We start from the raw sequence: 18,896 nt of genomic DNA on the forward strand, positions 1-18,896 counted from the left end.
TCTGGGCATTCAAATTGTCCCACGACTTAAAGATATGGTAGCCAGTAATTACGAACCATTAACGCAAGAAATCTCAAAACTACTGGGTAGGTGGACACCCATACCAATGTCACTAATAGGGAAAATAAATGTCCTTAAGATGAATATACTGCCTAAACTATTGTATTTGTTTCAAAATCTTCCACTTCCTCCTCCAAGTAACCTGTTCACCCAACTAAAAAGACTGGTTGTTAGATTTTTGTGGAATAATAGACGTTCCCGAACATGACTGTCACTGTTGTACTATGACAGAGGGGGGCTTAAATGTCCCAGTTCACTAAAGAAATGACTCTTTACAACCCGCAAAAGGTGCTGATGACATTTGAAGAAATAGTTGATAAATTTAACGTACCCCGTAAACACTTCTTTAAATACCTGCAGCTGAGAAGCTTCATTGGAACACAACAAAATCAAACTTTATGCATCCCCTCACTGTCTACCATAGAAAAACTAATGACCATGAATTGTTTAGGGAAGGGCTTAATTTCCAAAATATATCAGCGGCTGGTAGATGGATGTACAGAGTGATCCGTGGAGAGGCTGGAGGCATGAAGACGTCTCAGTGGAAGAGTGGGAGGAGGCATGTACCAAAGCACAATCGAGAACTACTAATACTCATCAAGTTACTGCAATATAACTGGTCGATGCGAACGTATATATAACCCCGGAAAAACGCAACAGATATAATAGAGTCATCCCCGATATCTGTACCAAATGTGAGAAGGAAAATGGTACACTGTTCCACTGTATTTGGCACAAAAATTCTGGCAAGAAGTTTAAACAAAGCATCCAAGACATTTTACAGATTCCAGTACCCTTAGTCCCACAGCTGTTTCTATTAGCTTTATACCCAAATAATTGGAAAGTATTTGTAGATTTAAGCATATTATTGGCAAAAGGAGTAATAACCCTCTCATGGGAAAAACATCAGAAGACCAAGAGTAAGCAGATGGTTGTCCGAGCTACCTACAACTCTCCCTTTAGAGAAAATTACTTATACAATGAAACATCAACAACATCATTTCCATCAGATCTGGGACCCCTTCATAAACTCGGTTTGTTTTGTTCAACATGTAATTGTTTTTCTTCTTTGTCAAGTTGTAAAAATCAAAAAAATAAATAAAACTAAGCTGAACAATGTATGTTACATTTAAAAAAGGCATATAATTAATTGGTACATTCTTGGAGACGTCCGTTCTGAGAAATATATTTTAAAAATCAATAGTTATCCGCTTGAATACAAAGTTTATAAAGAAAGGAAGAAATATCAGACTATAAATGCGCTGCCTGTTGTGGTCATCAGGTTGTGTTGACTCCAGTTTCTCTGGTTCTGAGAAAAACAAAGAAGGTATAGTGTGAAGTAATATAATTTCCATCATACATCAAATGCAAAAGCAACAAACGTAGAAGAGCCGCTCACCTCTGTGCCGTACTGCCACTGTTAAATTTGACAGCAACGTACTCAATGACTTCTTGTTGCTCCACGTGTCTGAGGGGCTGAGCTGGTCTGATGTTGCAGTAGAGAGGGTCTGCCTGGATGTTGGAGATGTGGATGCTGGCATACTGAAGGTTATCCTGCTCCTCCGCCTGTCCCTGTTCAGGTGGACAAAATTACTTGCAGCTGCGCATTTCACATGACAAGGTCACGTGAATGGTGCAATCTTGCAGAGGATCGCAACCAGGACGGAAAGGGCCAAAGCAGCGGTGGTAATGATGGCAACAAATTGCTTGCTTCGCCAACATGCTGCTGCGTGACAGGATTGGACGTATTAGGAATTTAGTCACAAGACAAGACAAGAGGAGAATCAAAGAGAGCATAATAGAAATTCATTTCTGTGAAGACGGATGTCAAAAGAGCAACATGAAGTCCTTCTCAGATGCGTTTTCTAGAAGCGCTTAAAGTCAGAGAGTGACTCAGCAGTATGAATGAACAGGAAACGTTTCTTTCTTTTGCAATAGAATAATATTCGTAACTAGTTCCATGTTGTCTGGTCTTTCTTCAGCCTCAGAGGATTCCTTGGAAGTCCTCTTTTTTCTGGTTAGGAGAAATAATTCAGAAAATAAATGGTTGAATGTTTTAGGCAAGTATACTTTCAATTATTTAACTTTCAGTGATTCAGTTAAAACAGAACTGCTCACCTGATGCACAGGAAGACAGAGAGGAATATGATAGCCAGGAGAACAACAGTGATTGTTCCAGCAGCTATTAATTTATCTGTTCCTGAGAAATGGTGATTAAAAAAAAAAAAAACAGTTACTTAGGGTGTTACAGCATGTTTGGACTCAATGGTCCCATAGAGTGATATATGACAAAACAAGCAAAACGCCTGTCCGGGTCCACGGTGTATATGTACGTATTACATTCATGGTTCATTTCCTGCCTGTGGGCCCATGCAGTACAGCCTGACCAATACTGGATTTTTCAGGCCGATCGAGGATGCCCTGAGACACCTCAGCTTCCTGTGCTGTGTCTCAATCAAGCACCGACGTCTGAAAAGTGAAGCCAAAGCAGAAGTGCCTTAAACCTGCATTCTATCTAATGGCCAGCAGGGGGCGACTACACTGGTTGCAAAAAGAAGTCCGATTGTACAGAAGTCTATGAGAAAAAATGACCCGACTTCTCTCTTGATTCATTACCTCAGTAAACATTTTCCTAAGGAGTTTATGACCTCAGTCTCTAGTTTCAAGTCTTCTTCAATACAGCAGGATGTTCATTTAGTAAATTATGGTCCCATTTAGAGTAAAATAAACGCTAAAGCAGGGCACGCGTCAAGGTGGGGTGACCTTGTGATTGACGCAACCAAAATACAAAGGCCTGCATTAGTTTTAGGCACTCTGGCCTCTCGAGTTCTCTTCTGTGGATCTTGATATCAGCTTTTCTAGGAAGGCAGAGCAGTCTGCCTCCTATCCAGAGGTTAAAGAGATTAAAGACAAATTAATTATATGTAGACTTCTGGCGCAGAATGTGTGTAAAACTCACCTGCCACATCAATCAGGTGTAAGGTGGAGCTGTGACGTCCTCTCCTGTTCTGGGCTTCGCAGTAATAACTCCCGCTGTGTTCAGCTCTGATGTCAGTGATGGAGAAGTTCTGTCCTGAAGCTTTCGGTGAGTCTTCATTCTCCTTGTACCAGGTGTAGTTAGCTGCTGGGTTAGCATCACTGCTGCAGCTCAGATTGACTGAACTGCCCTCCACTATCTCAGCAGAGGGACTCACCGACACAGAGGGAGGCTTTGGAGGATCTGGAAAAGATCAAATCAGAGGAGGAGAGGAGACTAGAAGAATGTTCTCACATTTTTAAGGGTAAACAGAGACGTAAATCATTACACAAATATGTTTTAAATGTGTTGAAAATATTGGAGTGATGGCCCTGATTGACTATCGATGAGAGTTTGGTCTATAGTTATTGATTACACTCCTGGTTAGTACAAGCTAAGAAATCAATATCGTTTATATTTCCTTGATGTTTTGACGTGTGCTTTCATGGTCTCGTTTTATCTCAAAAAAGAACATAAATCTGATTTTCTGCAGTGAAGGTGTCCTCTACATTAGTGTTCCCCAGTGAATTACAAGTACATGAAGATCATTTTCATGTTGGATATATATATTTATGTGGGGGAGAATCTGAAACTTTAGAGATGGTTTTCTGGATTACTGATGGTTTGAATCCCCTGAACATCCGTGCATCCCTTTTCATCATCTGCTGAACTACAGCAGCAGACTGTGAATGTGAAACAGGCAGAACTGCGGAAATTATGGGTAATAAAGCTTTACTCACATTCCACACTAATAGAGATGAGTTTAATAGTCCTCCCCAGCTCGTTCTCAGCTGCACAGTAATACTCTCCAGAGTCGGAGGACCGGATGGAGCTGAAGACCAGCTGTGGTTCTTTATTGGGCAGTGTTTGGTTCTTCTTGTACCAGGTGTATTTAGCTGCTGGGTTAGCATCACTGCTGCAGCTCAGAGTCACTGAACTGTCCTCCACTATCTCAGCAGAGGGACTCACTGACACAGAGGGAGGCTTTGGAGCGTCTGGAGGACAAAACATGAACACATTTAACAACGAGGAGCACATTTCAAATGGATCACAGTTCAGACAAACACTACGTTGGTGGTGGAGCTTCATTTCCTCCCGTATCAGAAACTACATGATGTCCAAGTTTTGTTACTGACGCAGTGAAGTGAACACACACTGAAGGACAGAGGTCATCTTCACGTCCTTTAAGACGTTTCTTTCATTCATCCTTTGGACTGCAGCTGCTGTAGTGTGTGTGTGTGTGTGTGTGTGTGTGTGTGTGTGTGTGTGTGTGAGGCACAGGACCAAGGATATGATACTGATTTCATCTCGTTGGTAAAAAAAAAAGCTAAATTAGAGCATTAAAAATATATATGTACAAACATGTAAGAAGATTTGTATCAGACATTTTTTCCTACTGTGACATTTTCTGACATCATCACGTCCACAACAAGGAAACCTGATCGGACAGATCTTATAACACTAATCACTTGTAATTCTTCCAAACTTGGCAAATATCTGACTTCATTCTTTTCCCTCCTGTTTTTGTGGATGGACCAGAATGAAACATGTAGGGTTTTTTTTGTGATCTAAAGAATTAACACAGTTTAAAGTTTACAGCTTCATTTTGCAGTGAAGACAGGGAATAAGAGATAATAATGCAACATGTCTGCAGTCTCATGGGGCAGTGATTTGAGTTACATGCAGTTAAGGTGTAGTACAAAAGCTTAAAGGCTCCATCAGGTGGTGTCATGTCAGTGGAAGACTGTAAGTAAACTCACACACTGCAGGAGAGCGGAGCTTCTCATATCCTCGTACAGCACAGGAAAAGCTGTCTGCAGAACCAAAGTAGTCTGAATATCGATCAGTTGTTCTTCCACCAAGGTTCCATTTATTCTTGTACCAGACGTACTGAAGATAACCAGGTAGATGACACTTGCCGTGACACTTCAGCTCTGCCCAGTTATAAGACTGATAGACCCCTAATCTGCTCACCTGCACCTGGAGGCCTGAATATGTGAATAAGGAACAGACGTCTTCATTTTAGACTGCACTGTCCAACATACAGACGCACACAGACGCAAGCGACCTTCATCAGACGTTGAACACTAAATGAATAAATATTCAGATGGAAACGTTACCTGTGACAGTCAGAGTGACTCCGGGTGAACCGAAATATGCCCCATCTGGCTGATTTGTTATGAACCTGAACCTGTACTCAGCTGAGTCGCTCTCTCTCAGGTCCGTGATCCTCAGAGTGCAGCGACTCACATCACAGAGATACTGCACTCGACCTGAATACTCCGGGTCTGTTCTCAGATCCACAAATTCATTGCCATTAAACCAGAATGTTTTCTCCACGATGGTAGGAAGGCCATTTACTCTGGGTGGGTATATGTAGCTGCAGCTTATCTCCACTGTGGATCCCTTTAAGGCACACATCTCAGTAGAAATGTAAGTCACTCCCCAGTCATTCTGGCCCTGTAACACTGTAACACAGAGCACATACGGCAATCGGTTAATAAGACAGACCAATATGATTTCGGGGAAAGGTAACCTGGACAAGCTTTAAAGTCTTCAATTATCTGACCGATTGTCTGCACATTGTCATAAAAGGTTCTGCAGGAATGTATTGGACCTTCGATGCAGTTTACTGACCAGGATAAGAGGAGAAATATGAATTATTAGAGAGTCTCTAACAGGAACACACTCTCTCTCTCTCTCTCGAGTTAAGTGTGAGAAACCACTTTCCAGCAGCTGAGATGTAAAGATGAAGATGAAAAGAAGATTAAAGCTGAAACTGCGAACAACACGGCACAGAGCCTGCAAACTGGAAGTCACGCTGAGGTCAGGCAGCACAAAAGAGGAACTAGCAGGGTTTGGTGCAGATGCGTGGCGATAGAAGAGAAACTGAGTCCGTATGTTGTCACGTCATTTCGAAATATCCTTCTAGAAAACTTCACAGTTGTAAAAAATAGCTGCGGATAGAAACTAACACAAGCTGGCGCTTCTGTAACCAGGCTCGACCTCCGAACAAACATAACAGGGCAACGTGTTTTCAGTGTAAGATTAAGATTAAGATTAAGATAGACTTTATTTATAAGTCACAGCAGCAAAGACAGAAAGGTGCAGAAACACACAGCAGAATAATACATGTAATCAATTATGAATACAATCCATAATATTCTCAGTTTACAGCATGTAAAAGTGTTTGACACACAACAACGAGATCTTCCTAATATTCATTACAACTGATACAAGAACAAAAGTTTCCACCAGTGACCTTCGTCCTACTTTTACGGCCCCACATGACCCCAGAGTCCCCTCTTTCGGCGCTGAGCGTGACCGCAGACACACAGTACCTGACGCGGAGAGGAGGACCGCGACACATCCACGCAGCGCTGCGGTGAGACTCACGGCTGCTCCTCGCATCTCTCTCTCTCTCTCTGTGGCCTCAGAGAAAATACAACAATGTCAGCGGACACAGAAAGCTGCACAGGAGGTGTTTCCTGTATCAGTCACATCAGCGAGCGGGTCTACTTACGATGAAGACGGACGTCGTCTGTGAAGATGTCTTTCCTCCGCCGGCAGAAGACGGACGTCAGGCTGTTATCGACGATCAGATTCCCTTCCGCTTTAGATTATTAGTGCACATGATGAGAAAAACGCCAGGAAACACCAAAAAAAACTAAAACCTCACATGCTGGGCGCAGTGTTTATTCTAAGTATTGAGAAACATGTTTAAGAATAATGACAGAAATAAGGGTTTAAATACATTTTACAGTCACAGTTTGAACACAGAGGAAAATTCACACGACATATATATTAGTGCTTATTGCTGCATGTTAACCAACAAGAGGGTGGAGAACAGGTGGTGGTGGTGGTGGTGGCGCTTTTCCACCTTAACGGTTCACACAGTGCTTCACAGATCAGGTCTCATTCACACACTGACGCAGACCGAGCTGCCATGCAAGGTGCCGGTCTCCATCTGGGGGGGGGGCGGCAACCTCCGGAGGTACCTCCCACCACTGCGCCACCACACCGCCCAGGTGGCGCCCGGTGTGATATGGAGGTAGTTGGGCGGAGTTTGCCACCAAATGGATATAAATTGTGTGGTGACGTCAGAGAATGCAGGTTCAGTTCACTTCCTTAACTTTTACACTTTTCAGACCCGGAAGTTGGTGACTCATCACACCAACCAAAGACACTTTTATTCTCTTGACATAATAACTCTGTTTTCTTTCTTTAAAGAAGACAAACCAGAGACACATGTAAACACGTGGTGTTCAGGACAGAAGGACATACAGAACAATATATGGGCCATAATAATATCTATACGGAAGCAAAAATGACTGTTTGAAATGAGTTGTGATGCTCACACACAGCACACTACAAAAGATCGGCAAGTTATTTTAACACAGACGCTAGCTAGCTAACTTAACAAACGTGCTATACCGTTAATTGGATATTTTTAGCACTTAAAAAGTACAGCGACCCATTTGTAACTCTTCTCATTAACGTTTCCGTAAACCGGCGGACATACAGACATTAATGCACCAGTGCTGTGCACAGCAACTTACTGGCAACGCCTCTAAGGTGCCAGTGGCATTTACCACCCCTGAGAGAGGGCGCCCTTGAGCCGACAAATCTACATGAAATAGCAAGTGGAATCACATCATACAGACTCTGTTACACATGCAGTGGACATTACAATTCAGAAATTAGCACAGAAGTATCCACAACAGTTTGACTGAATGAGAGGATCTGATATTATAAAGATTTGATACATGCATGCAAGATACAAGCAGTCCAACAGTCATCATTAAACTAAACTCAAATTGTTTATCAAATATGCAATTAGATATGTAAAGATAGACTTGACAAAATCTGAACCGTCTATCTTATGACACCACTCACACGCTCATATGTACATTGATTTACTAGCCACTAGATGCTAACGCTGTTGTCAATATGAAACCATCTTGTATCTGTTTTATCTGTAATCCAAATTTTAATAACCCTTAATTTACAGGCTAACCAGTCTGAAGTTTAGAACATGTTTTTAATAATGAGATATGGTGTTTCATGTCATCTATTGGCCACTTGAACACAAGAACACAGCTTTAATCTCAGGTGTGACACTACTGTATGTGTGGGTTTAATGTCTAGGCTGTTGTTTTAGTAACACTGACGTCATACCTTGAAACCTTACCAAATACAGCCATGCAATCCATCAGTCATGGAAAAAAATGTAAAGGTTTAGATAGATACACAAATGCATCATCTGCATATGGGGACATTTAATGACTTTAACTCATCATTATCATCTTATATCACTTGACAATTGTTCAAAGATCAACATAAAGAGATGCAGTGACACAGGGCACTCCTAGCATGGTCCTCTCTCAAGGGCAAAAGGTTAAGATATACTGTATGTGACCATTGACACAAACTAGATTTTCTGGGGCAGAATACAGCAGCTGAAATCCACCCAACAAAGTCCTGATCAACAGAAACGTTGGAGAAAAGGCCAGAACACTCAAACATCTTCTGGAAGTTCAGTCTTACAATGTTGATCATGTTCCTGTGTGATGAGCTCACCTGAGGCAGTACTGCCACTGTTAAATTTGACAGTAGCATACACCACACTGTCCACTTCCTCTGCCTTCTTCCGAGCTGGTCTGACATTGGAGCCGAGAGGATCTTCTTGTTTCTTAGTGAAGTTGACGCTGGCATAGTGAATGAAGAAATCCTCCTGCTCTGCTGGTTGTTTCTATAAAAATTAGACAAATCAGATTACTTGTATATTTGTGTAGCCGACCCTCTGACCAACAGAAACCACAGCAACTGTAACTTCAAACACCAGTAGGAAGGATTTTTAATAACATAAATATTTCTCAATTAATCGTCAATCAGCTCTCTTACTAGCTCAGTGATGTTTTCTCCCTCCAGACTCTAACAGTCTAAAAGTCAAACTTTTAGCTCACATAAGAAGAGGAAGGAATCAGAATCTGGTAACCTATAAAAAAAGTACTTTGTCCTGTCTAGTTGTAGATATACTATCTGTCCTTGGAGTACTACTGCAAGTTCACTTTCCCGGTGCTGTGTGAGGTGGGGAACCATATTTTGTACTTGAACTGATCTCCCTCACCTGTGCACTTTTGTCTGGGTTCTCTATGGGTTCAGACGGTTGCTTAGGGGCCCTCGTTTTCCTGGTTGGAAGAACGAATGAAAAAAAAAACAAATGGACAAATAAATTAATTGTAGAATGATGAATTTTGTTGACTGATGAATTTGCAGTGTTTCAATAATAAATGATTTACTGCTCACCTAATCCATAGCAAGACCAAGATGAGTATGGTGACAATTAAAATAGCAGACATTATTCCAGCAGCTATTAATATCCATTTTCCTGGGAAATCAAATAAAATCAAACACACTCAGGTTGTTACAGGATGCTTGGGCCCACTGGCACCATACAATGACAAAAAGTCCCTTAAATCCAAAGAGAGAACTTCAAGATTCAACAATACTACAAGCATCAGATGCAATGGAAAAACATACCAGTCACAACAACCAGATATAAGGTGGAGCTGTGACGTCCTCTGCTGTTCTGGGCTTCGCAGTAATAACTCCCGCTGTGTTCAGCTCTGATGTCAGTGATGGTGAAGATCTGTCCTGATGCTTTTGGTGAGTCTTCATTCTCCTTGTACCAGGTGTAGTTAGCTGCTGGGTTAGCATCACTGCTGCAGGTCAGAGTCACTGAACTGTCCTCCACTGTCTCAGCAGAGGGACTCACCGACACAGAGGGAGGCTTTGGAGGATCTGGTAAACAATTAAACAATATGTATAAAGACAATTGCCATTAATATTAGCATGCATGATTTGGACTTTTGTAGCATTAAAAATAAAGTTTGACTTACACTGAACATCTATAAATAGAGATGAAGAGTTCATCTGTCCATATTGGTTCTCAGATTTGCAGTTGTAGTATCCGCTGTCCTGGTGGCTGATGGAGGTGAAATAATACTTTCCTTCTGGCCCTTGAAGCAGTGTTTGGTTCTCCTTGTACCAGGTGTAGTTAGCTGCTGGGTTAGCATCACTGCTGCAGGTCAGAGTCACTGAACTGTCCTCCACTGTCTCAGCAGAGGGACTCACCGACACAGAGGGAGGCTTTGGAGCATCTGGCAGACAATATAGAGATATATTTCAATAAAATTAGCATGCATGGTAGAGACAGACTTTTGTATCACGAGGAATACAATAAACTTGTTAATCACATGCTTGTTACATGGCTTTGTAGCGGCCACAAGTCCAATATGCATTTGTGTTACATTTATTTCAACAGGCTCTTGCTGCACTGATAGTTTCTTCTTGTATGCAAGATCACACTTTTTGTGTGTCGCAAGACGCTCCAGGAAATCAAGAAAGAACACAGAGGTAAAGTCAACTACACTTTATCTAAAAACAAATCTTAAATTTCCTGAAAGCTAGGCTACCAAAGAGTAGATGTTTTTCTTGTGACGTAGACACTCAAAGCTGTGGAAGAGTATTCGGGCCGGGTAAGATTATTTTTTTATTTTGCATTTCGAGAATAAAGTCAAACTTTCAGTATCAGTGCCAGGCATAAAGAAAAACTAAGTTAGAGGAGGAAGATGTTTTTCCCATCAGACCGCCTGACAGACACCTGACCCCTGACCCTGTCTGGATGAGTGAGTTTAGGGAAGCGGCCGTGCAGAGACTAACTGTTTGAAACCACTTCTAATCAGGCATAGATATCAAATGTTAACCTCAGTGCCGCTTCCCTGAGCTTTTCAATGGGAAGCATCCTGGAGTAAAACATGCACATGTAATGGAATCAGCCCAGAAGTACACAACTTTATTCTCAAAATACAAAATAAAGAAATCTTCCTCCTTTCATTTCTTTCTCCTTTATGCTCGAGCCGAATACTCTGTCGTACAAAGCTATGTAGAGCGTCTAGGACATTTTGAATTGGGGGCAACATCCAAAAAGTACTTTAAAAGTACTTTAAAAGTACAGGTGGATTTACACTTACTTACACTGGACATTTATATGTTGAGGTGAAGAGTTGATCTGTCCATATTGGTTCTCAGACTTGCAGTGGTAGGTCCCTCTGTCCTCTGAGCTGACGGAGGTGAAATCATAAATGCCGCCTGGTCCATGAGGCAGTGTTTGGTTCTCCTTGTACCAGGTGTAGTTAGCTGCTGGGTTAGCATCACTGCTGCAGGTCAGAGTCACTGAACTGCCCTCCACTATCTCCCCAGAGGGACTCACTGACACAGAGGGAGGCTTTGGAGCGTCTGGAGGAAACGTGATAACATAAATTAGCTATAAAGGGAGGATGTGTAGCTTTACTTCCACATATAATTAAATAATTATGTTGTCACACAACTCGTGTGGCAGCAGTAGGAAGCAGGCAAATCTGGATGCTGCTAGGCACTAAAACTGCCCCTCAACTATCTACTACAGCTGCTCAGAGCTGCAACAACAAATCAAGCTTCATTCATCACTCACATTTCACATTAATAGAGACGTTTTCAGACGTCCTCCTCCCCAGCTCGTTCTCAGCTGCACAGTAATACTCTCCAGAGTCGGAGGACCGGATGGAGCTGAAGACCAGCTGTGGGTCTTTATTGGGCAGTGTTTGGTTCTCCTTGTACCAGGTGTATTTAGCTGCTGGGTTAGCATCACTGCTACAGGTCAGATTCACTGAACGGCCCTCCACTATCTCACCAGAGGGACTCACTGACGCAGAGGGAGGCTTTGGAGCGTCTGGGGGGGGAAAAAACATGCAAAAAACAAATCCACATGCTTAAAAGATGAGAACAAGTTTTCACAGTGGACGTTCACCTGTGAACGGCCAGTAGTTTGCATAAACATTAAACAAAGCAGGTAGTGGATGTTGACAAGTGAACTCACACAGCAAAGGAGAGCGGTAATCCGCATGTCCTTTCAAAGCACAGGATACGTTGTCTCTAGGATCAAGCTGGACTGTATAGGAAGACGTTTCTTCAGGAACTTTCTGTCCATTCTTGAACCAGACATAAGACAGAAGACCATCCGGACTGCAGCGGCTGTGACACTTCAGCTCTGCCTCGATATGAGGCTGACTGACTGTTATTTTGGTCAGCTGCACCTGGAGAGCTGGATATGTGAGGAAGTACGTTGGTTACTAGAAACACGCACGTCAAAACAACTGTAACAGGTTGCATTACTAAAACTTTTGATTGGATTAGCAAAGTACTTCATATAATCATAATCATGACCCACTCAACTTTAAATAAACTTTTTATCTAGCACCATCATCAGGCCAAAATATAAATACTTCTTTATTCCCAAAAACCTGCAGAATTGATGAGCCTCAGCTGTACCTTTACTGCTAATTAGCAAATGTTAAGAACACGCTACACCAAGACTACAGCCGCTAGTGTGGCTGTGAACTCTTTGTGCTGTTTGTATATTATTTTAAGTTCATCAGTACCTGCGACAGTCAGAGCTGTACCACGTAAACTACTCCCCCATTCAAAGCTTCCTGCTGTGAATTTGAAGCGATACTCGGCTGAGTCGCTCTCTCTCAGGTCAGTGACTCTCAGAGTGGAGCGTCCTCCCTCTGCCTCCAGGACCTGAACACGACCTGCGTACTGACAGTCTTCACTAAGGTCCTCAGGCTGTGAGTGATTTTGCCACTCGTCGCTACGTTCAGGACTGAACCAGAATTTTGATTCGACGTAATTTTCAGAACTATTGTAACTGCAAGAAATGTTCACCGATGAGCCTTTGAAGGCGCAGATGCTTCTTTCATCGTAAGTCACTCTGTTGCAGGTTTGATCATGGACACCTGAAAGATAAAATTAATTCAAAACAGCACAGTTAGCACTGAATCTTTTGTCTGTGTGTGCAACTCAAGCCATATACGTTACTGTAGATCAGTGGTTCCCAATGTTGTTTGCCTTTATCCCCCTTAATACACCGTCACAGGGTGCACGTCTAAGTTGTGAGCACTTGTTCTCCCTTCTCCAATTGTGTAATTTTAGGAATTCAAAGAGGTAACCAGGTCTCCAGTATTTCACTAGAAAAATGTGTCATGTTTTAATCAACTGCTAGCTCTAATTTACACTCAGTCATGATACAATAGATTACAGGCTCCACCAGATGGTGTTTTGTCAGTGGAAAACTGTGGAGTAAACTCACACACTGAAGGAGAGGGGAAGTCCTCGTTTCCTTTTACAGCACACGAATAGCTGTCGTTGGAATAATAAATGTCGTCTGCATAAGTAGGAGACGTGTCCTCCTTTATTTTCTGTCCGTTCTTGTACCAAATGTAGGAAGAATGACCAGCTGGACAACTGCTGTGACACTTCAGCTCTGCCCGGGAGGGAAACAGGACTGAGTCTGGTCTCCGGACCTGCACCTGGAGATCTGGATATGTAAAAAAAAACAAAAACAAATTTAACTAAACTGTTGATATACACACACACTCAACGTTTGAAACAAACTTAATAACCCTTCATGTTACCTGTGACAGACAGCATGACTCCAGGTTTACCCGCATATCTCCCCGATGGATGGTTTGTTATGAACCTGAACCTGTACAGACCTGAGTCGCTCTCTCTCAGGTCTGTGATCCTCAGAGTGCAGCCGTTCTCCTCACAGATATGCTCCACGCGACCTGAATACTTCGAGATTGTTTCCAGATCCACAAATGCATCGCCTTTAAACCAGAATCTTTCCTCAACTTTGACATCAAGGCCATTTATTCTGGGCGGGTGTGTGTAGGTGCAGTGCATGTCCACTGTTGATCCTTTGAAGGCACAGATCTGAGTAGAAGAGTAAGTCACTCCCCAGCCGTTCTGACTCTGTACCGCTGTAACACAAACCACCATCAGAGATTCAGATGCATCACAACAGACGACAGAGTTTCACATTCTTGCAGCGGCAGAGCAGCTCGGACACGGACACCTTCGCGACTTTTATCCAGCTCTTGTTTTGGAGGCCAACAAATGTCTAAAACAGGTGTAATGTGTAGATTCACAGGGATTAATAATGATGTGCAGGACAGGTTCTGCTTCTGGTGGCTATGACCACTTTTTAAGGGTCTACTGAAGTCACAGATACAAGTAGGTACTTTATTTGTAGTTTTGATGCACTGAGTGCTGCACTTCAGAGGACTCTCTATTTCTATGGCAGTTTTAAGTAAAGACATGGTAGACAAAGATCCCTATGTGCAACAGTTACGTTCAGGAACAGTAGAGACGGCAGGTTTATTGTCACTCCAGAGGACGGACTGTTTTGATCCCCGGGGGGAAATTGTACAAGCTAGGTGAAATTAAGAATGAGTTTCCACTTTTTTTAACAGTTAGTTGAAGTTAAATGATAAAACATTCTGGCTCCTCAGGTGCTGTCGACTGAACATATGAGAAAAACATTAAATGAATGCTTTTGGACGCGTCCTTGTTAAGTAGGGCAGGCTTGTTCTGTATTATGTTTGTTGTTTATTTTATTTGCATGTTTACTTCCTTTTTCAAGCAAGAACATTGGGTGCGGGGTTTTAAAGGTATGCATAATATCGTTAACAGTAGATTATCTGAGATTTTCTTTTTCTTAAACCCACAAGAAGGTGCTTCAAATAATTGTGCTAAATAACCTACAGTGCAAATGCAGATTTACAGTACCTGGCACAGAGAGGAGGAAGACAACAACAAATCCACCAGCTGCTGCTGTCAAGCCCATAGCTGCTCCTCTTGTCTCTTTGTCTGACTTCAGAGACAATAAAACATCAACAGGTGAATACTGTGCACATGAAATAAACCGGTCACATCGATACGTTAGAAAGAAGTAGATGAAGTAGAGAAAAAGATGGTTGTTAACAACCGGTCCGCCCACCTTCCTTCCTCTTTATATTATTTACATGCATGATGCATGTAAATTGATACCGAGTCCCAAAAAAAAAGAAGAAGAAGATGAGCAGTTTGTTGTTCTGCAAATTAACTTTTGACGATGTTCCATGTAGAAGAGCATGACAGGGCTGTTTTGTTGGCCTGGCCAAACAACACCATTTTTGTCAACGTTTGTTTTCAGAATTTAGAAAACAGCTGTTGTGTTTGAGGTTGTGTTAAACCCACAAACACACACACACACACACACACACACACACACACACTCAGGGAAGCTGCAGTCTGCATTAACTGTGATGAACGTTCCTGGACAGACAGGGAACTTCATTCAATGTGACCAGCACTGACATGACGATACAGTGGTGACCAACTGAACTTTAGACTGGAGTGCACTCCAGCACCATCACGTTTCAGCACAGGTAAAAACATGTCACATGGTAAAATGATTACAGATAAACCCGTATCTTCATCTTCCATCAAAGGGAACTGCAGCCACGCGATGCAGCTTGTCATGTTTTGTCACTTCATGTTGTTAATATTCATAATACAGATACAAACAATAGAAAGCAGAAGACAAATGCCCACATATATACAAAAACAGGCGAGCCATGTAATCTGTAATACAATAATAATTCAAAATGATTCAGACAATGTGTGTAAAGATACTGACAATAAATATTCAAGTGAAAAAAAAAAAGATAACTAACCCTGTAACGTAAGTGTATCATATCTGATACATGAGTGTTTGAGACCTCTACATCATCAGTGTGAAAATCAAGTGTGGCAGACCACTATCCTCTCCAGAAGCAGGAGGAACACCCCCCCCCCCCCCCCCCCCTGCAAAAGGCCAACCTCTAGTGTGCCCCCTGATGTGAGAAAGGACGGCATTGAAACTCAAAGTTTAATGGGTTAAAAATGTTGTGTTTTAAATGTTTTTGTACAAAAATAATACAAATTTAAACTCATATATGCAAATTGATATTTAATTTCTTTTTTTTTTTATTTGTCAGAAGGTTCAATAAACACTTCTGGCAATTATTTCATGGTTCAGGCTTTACAGGGTTAAACTGGTAAAATAAAAAAGTACTTGACAGGATGTCGGAATGATTCTGTTTACAACGTCTCTTCACTAGCATCTAGTGGCTGCAGGAGGGAACTACAACTAGATGAGTAAATGGAGATTCTCCTCCAAAACGCCAGTGATCGTGTGGTGTGTGTTTTAAGTAAGTGACTGATACAGAACTCCAGAGAGAAGTCTGGAGGCTGGGTTTTATTTCAGCCTTGTTAATGTAAAATAAATATTTCTCTGGCAACAACACCTGCAACAAACGCAAAATGACTCAGGGTGAGGTGGTGCCGAGCTGCTGATACGTGAAAGGATCCCTCACATTCAAAGGCTCCCAGGAGCACGTACAAGCAAATGTGGTTAAAGAGACAACAGATGCAGTCAGGCTGCAAGGCGCCATTGGCTGCTCGTTGGCACATCTATTGCGCGGTCCATCGAAATGTACTGCTTTCTTCCACTGTAGTTGAGGTTCCTTGATCAAATCGATCAACACAACAGACCGCAATTTCCAGGATTTTCCAGCCCATCCAGGTCAAATGTTTGAGCTAAAACGGGGTTCTTGCATAATGCAGCCAGGAAGATAGCAGGGGCTGTGGCGGCAGCTGTTCATGTCCAGGCTCCTAGAAAGCAGTGATCGAATGAAAGGACTGTCAATTAGGAAGTTACTCCATAAAACAACACATTCATACAACTAAATTTGTTTTCTTTTGACAAAAATTCAAGAATTATGGCCGTCCCAAGAGACACACGACTGGAGGACTTTTCGGGAGCACCGTCCATCACACATGGAGCAGATAGAAACACAGGAGTTTCTCAAGGGTTTTGTTTTGTATTATGCATGGACGATTGTTTTCTGAGCAGACTGCGGCTGCTGTGAAAGGTGAAACTCTTTACGGGTTCATTTTGTAGTGAAGAAGAGTTTTGATTCACCAGCCACAGCCCAGAGTCACTAAACTGCCCTCCACTATCTCAGCAGAGGGACTCACTGACGCAGAGGGAGGCTTTGGAGCATCTGCAGGACAATATGTATAAAGACACATTTCATTGAATTAAAAGAGAATCGCTATATGGAAAATAATTCATATCATGAGTAACGGTGTGGCATCTGGTGGAGGAAACATTTCCGAGTTTTAACTTTAAAGTCTGTTTGAGTTTTCACAGTCGAAGTGAATATTAAGTGGTAAATAGTTGATACAACAGTGGAATAAATATTAGACATAAAGTGGGTAGTTTATGTCGTAGCGGGGAGTTTGTCTGTCTTGGAAATTTGATCAGTGTCACATTTAATTAGAGACACTGTGGAGTAAACTCACACACTGGAGGAGAGCAGTAACCCGCGAGTCCTTCAATAGCACAGGAATAGTTGTTGTTGTTGTTATCATTAACAGAGACTCTATGAGAAGAGGTTTCCTCATCCATTTTCAGTCCATTATTGTACCAGACATATGAAAGATGATCAGTGACTTTACAACTGCTGTGACACTTCAGCATTAACTGGGCTGATGATCTTTCCACCTGCACCTGGAGGTCTGGACGAGTCAGGAAAGAAAAGAAACGTCATTTCAAACTAAACCATCAATTTTTCACAATAGTTAAATAAAAGCTGAACAATTAGAAACAAACATTCAGATGAAAATGTTACCTGTGACAGTCATAGTGACTCCAGGTGAACCAGTAAAAGCGCCCCCTGGTTGGTCTATTATGAACCTGGTGCTGTGAAGGAACAAGAATGCATTAGATCAGTGAACCTTAAAGCTATAAGAGATAAAGTATCAACGTGCTATTCTTAGTTAGCTTCCTCTCTGTTCACACCCAGTGTGAAATCTGCAGAGAAATTAAGAGGCTGCAACAGCTGCAACATGATATACAGATAAGAAACACGCTGCCAGAGAATACTGCCAACCATACAATGCATGGAAACATCACACTGAGGTCAGCTGCGATGTGCCGGGCAGACTTTTTGTTTCTGTAGAAGTTAGAGTTCTCTAACAATGTCGTTTCTCTGGAACTGGATATGTAGATTCATCAGATGAAATGCTGACACAGCTCGAGCTGCACATTCAGCTTGATGAATCGTTTGTGCCTCTAAAGACACGCGACACTTCTACTTACATTTGTAAGGTTACAAGACATTGTAAGATTTTGAATACGTGGAAACATATTGAAAACAGATCTGAGGACGTAATAATAATAAAGGCACTGTGTGTGTGATTTATGTGACATAACAAAATAAACTTTCAAAATAAAATCAACAACATAGACGTGTCACAGAAACAGAAGTTGCAAGTTTTAAAGCTTTGGAAGCTTTTAAGTTCGGAAGACAATAAACACAGCAGAAAGTTGCCTCAATAAACAATTTGAGAATGATGTGCTCTTGAAAGACAACTTTCCTCTGTGGTCATCTAGTATGAGACAGAGACCTTTTCACATTATCAATATGCATGACGAGCCAAGATGCAGAGGGTTGTTCCACCATACACAGAACAACGGACCATCTTTCAACTCTGTCCTTTCAGTCTACTTGTCCTTTGTGGACTTCGTTGAGAGTAGAGCTGCAGGAACACGAGGTGTCGAGGCCGTTGATACAAATAAACCATGATATTAAAAAAAGGGGGTGAAAAAAGACGCGTGCCTAATTTGTTAATATGATGAAAGAAAATGATTGTTCTATCATATAGGGTGAAATAATGTGACATGTTTTGGTTGCTGTACGCTTATGTTAAGCAAAGCTGACATTATTTCTAGGAAAGAGAGAGATGTGATCTAAGTTACGACTGAGATCCTACGAGAGTTCAGGGGTCACCCTCAGTCACGATTAAGTTACTGTCTGAATGCAGTTGGAGTGATGTGTAATAAAAG

At 41.9% G+C, this 18,896-nt stretch overlaps 1 protein-coding gene across 1 annotated transcript; it reads right to left on the reverse strand.

The window, feature by feature from the left end:
- Window positions 1–726: 726 nt before the first annotated feature.
- LOC139293019 (Fc receptor-like protein 5) lies at window positions 727–17,692 on the reverse strand. Its single transcript, XM_070915370.1, has 20 exons — window positions 17,680–17,692; window positions 16,968–17,049; window positions 16,683–16,702; window positions 13,594–13,950; window positions 13,269–13,502; window positions 12,559–12,915; window positions 11,997–12,221; window positions 11,592–11,849; window positions 11,117–11,377; window positions 9,979–10,239; window positions 9,633–9,880; window positions 8,657–8,828; window positions 5,197–5,544; window positions 4,837–5,064; window positions 3,817–4,071; window positions 3,020–3,280; window positions 2,179–2,260; window positions 2,014–2,074; window positions 1,460–1,632; window positions 727–1,369 (listed from the first exon to the last, which is right to left on the reverse strand). The coding sequence occupies exons 1-20, from the start codon at window positions 17,690–17,692 to the stop codon at window positions 1,339–1,341; spliced, it is 3,927 nt and encodes a 1,308-aa protein (XP_070771471.1). The 3' UTR covers window positions 727–1,338.
- Between the last annotated feature and the right edge of the window lie 1,204 nt (window positions 17,693–18,896).

This window comes from Enoplosus armatus, chromosome 2, assembly GCF_043641665.1.
Source record: "Enoplosus armatus isolate fEnoArm2 chromosome 2, fEnoArm2.hap1, whole genome shotgun sequence".
Classification (NCBI taxonomy): Eukaryota; Metazoa; Chordata; class Actinopteri; order Centrarchiformes; family Enoplosidae; genus Enoplosus; species Enoplosus armatus.

Bases quoted from the DNA above. Each gene is read 5' to 3' on its own strand.
- LOC139293019 (XM_070915370.1), bottom strand. The intron at 12,222-12,558 runs GTACTGATGAAC...TCACATATCCAG, and splicing joins TACAGCTCTGACTGTCGCAG to CTCTCCAGGTGCAGCTGACC. The intron at 2,261-3,019 runs GTGAGTTTTACA...ACCATTTCTCAG, and splicing joins ACACCTGATTGATGTGGCAG to GAACAGATAAATTAATAGCT.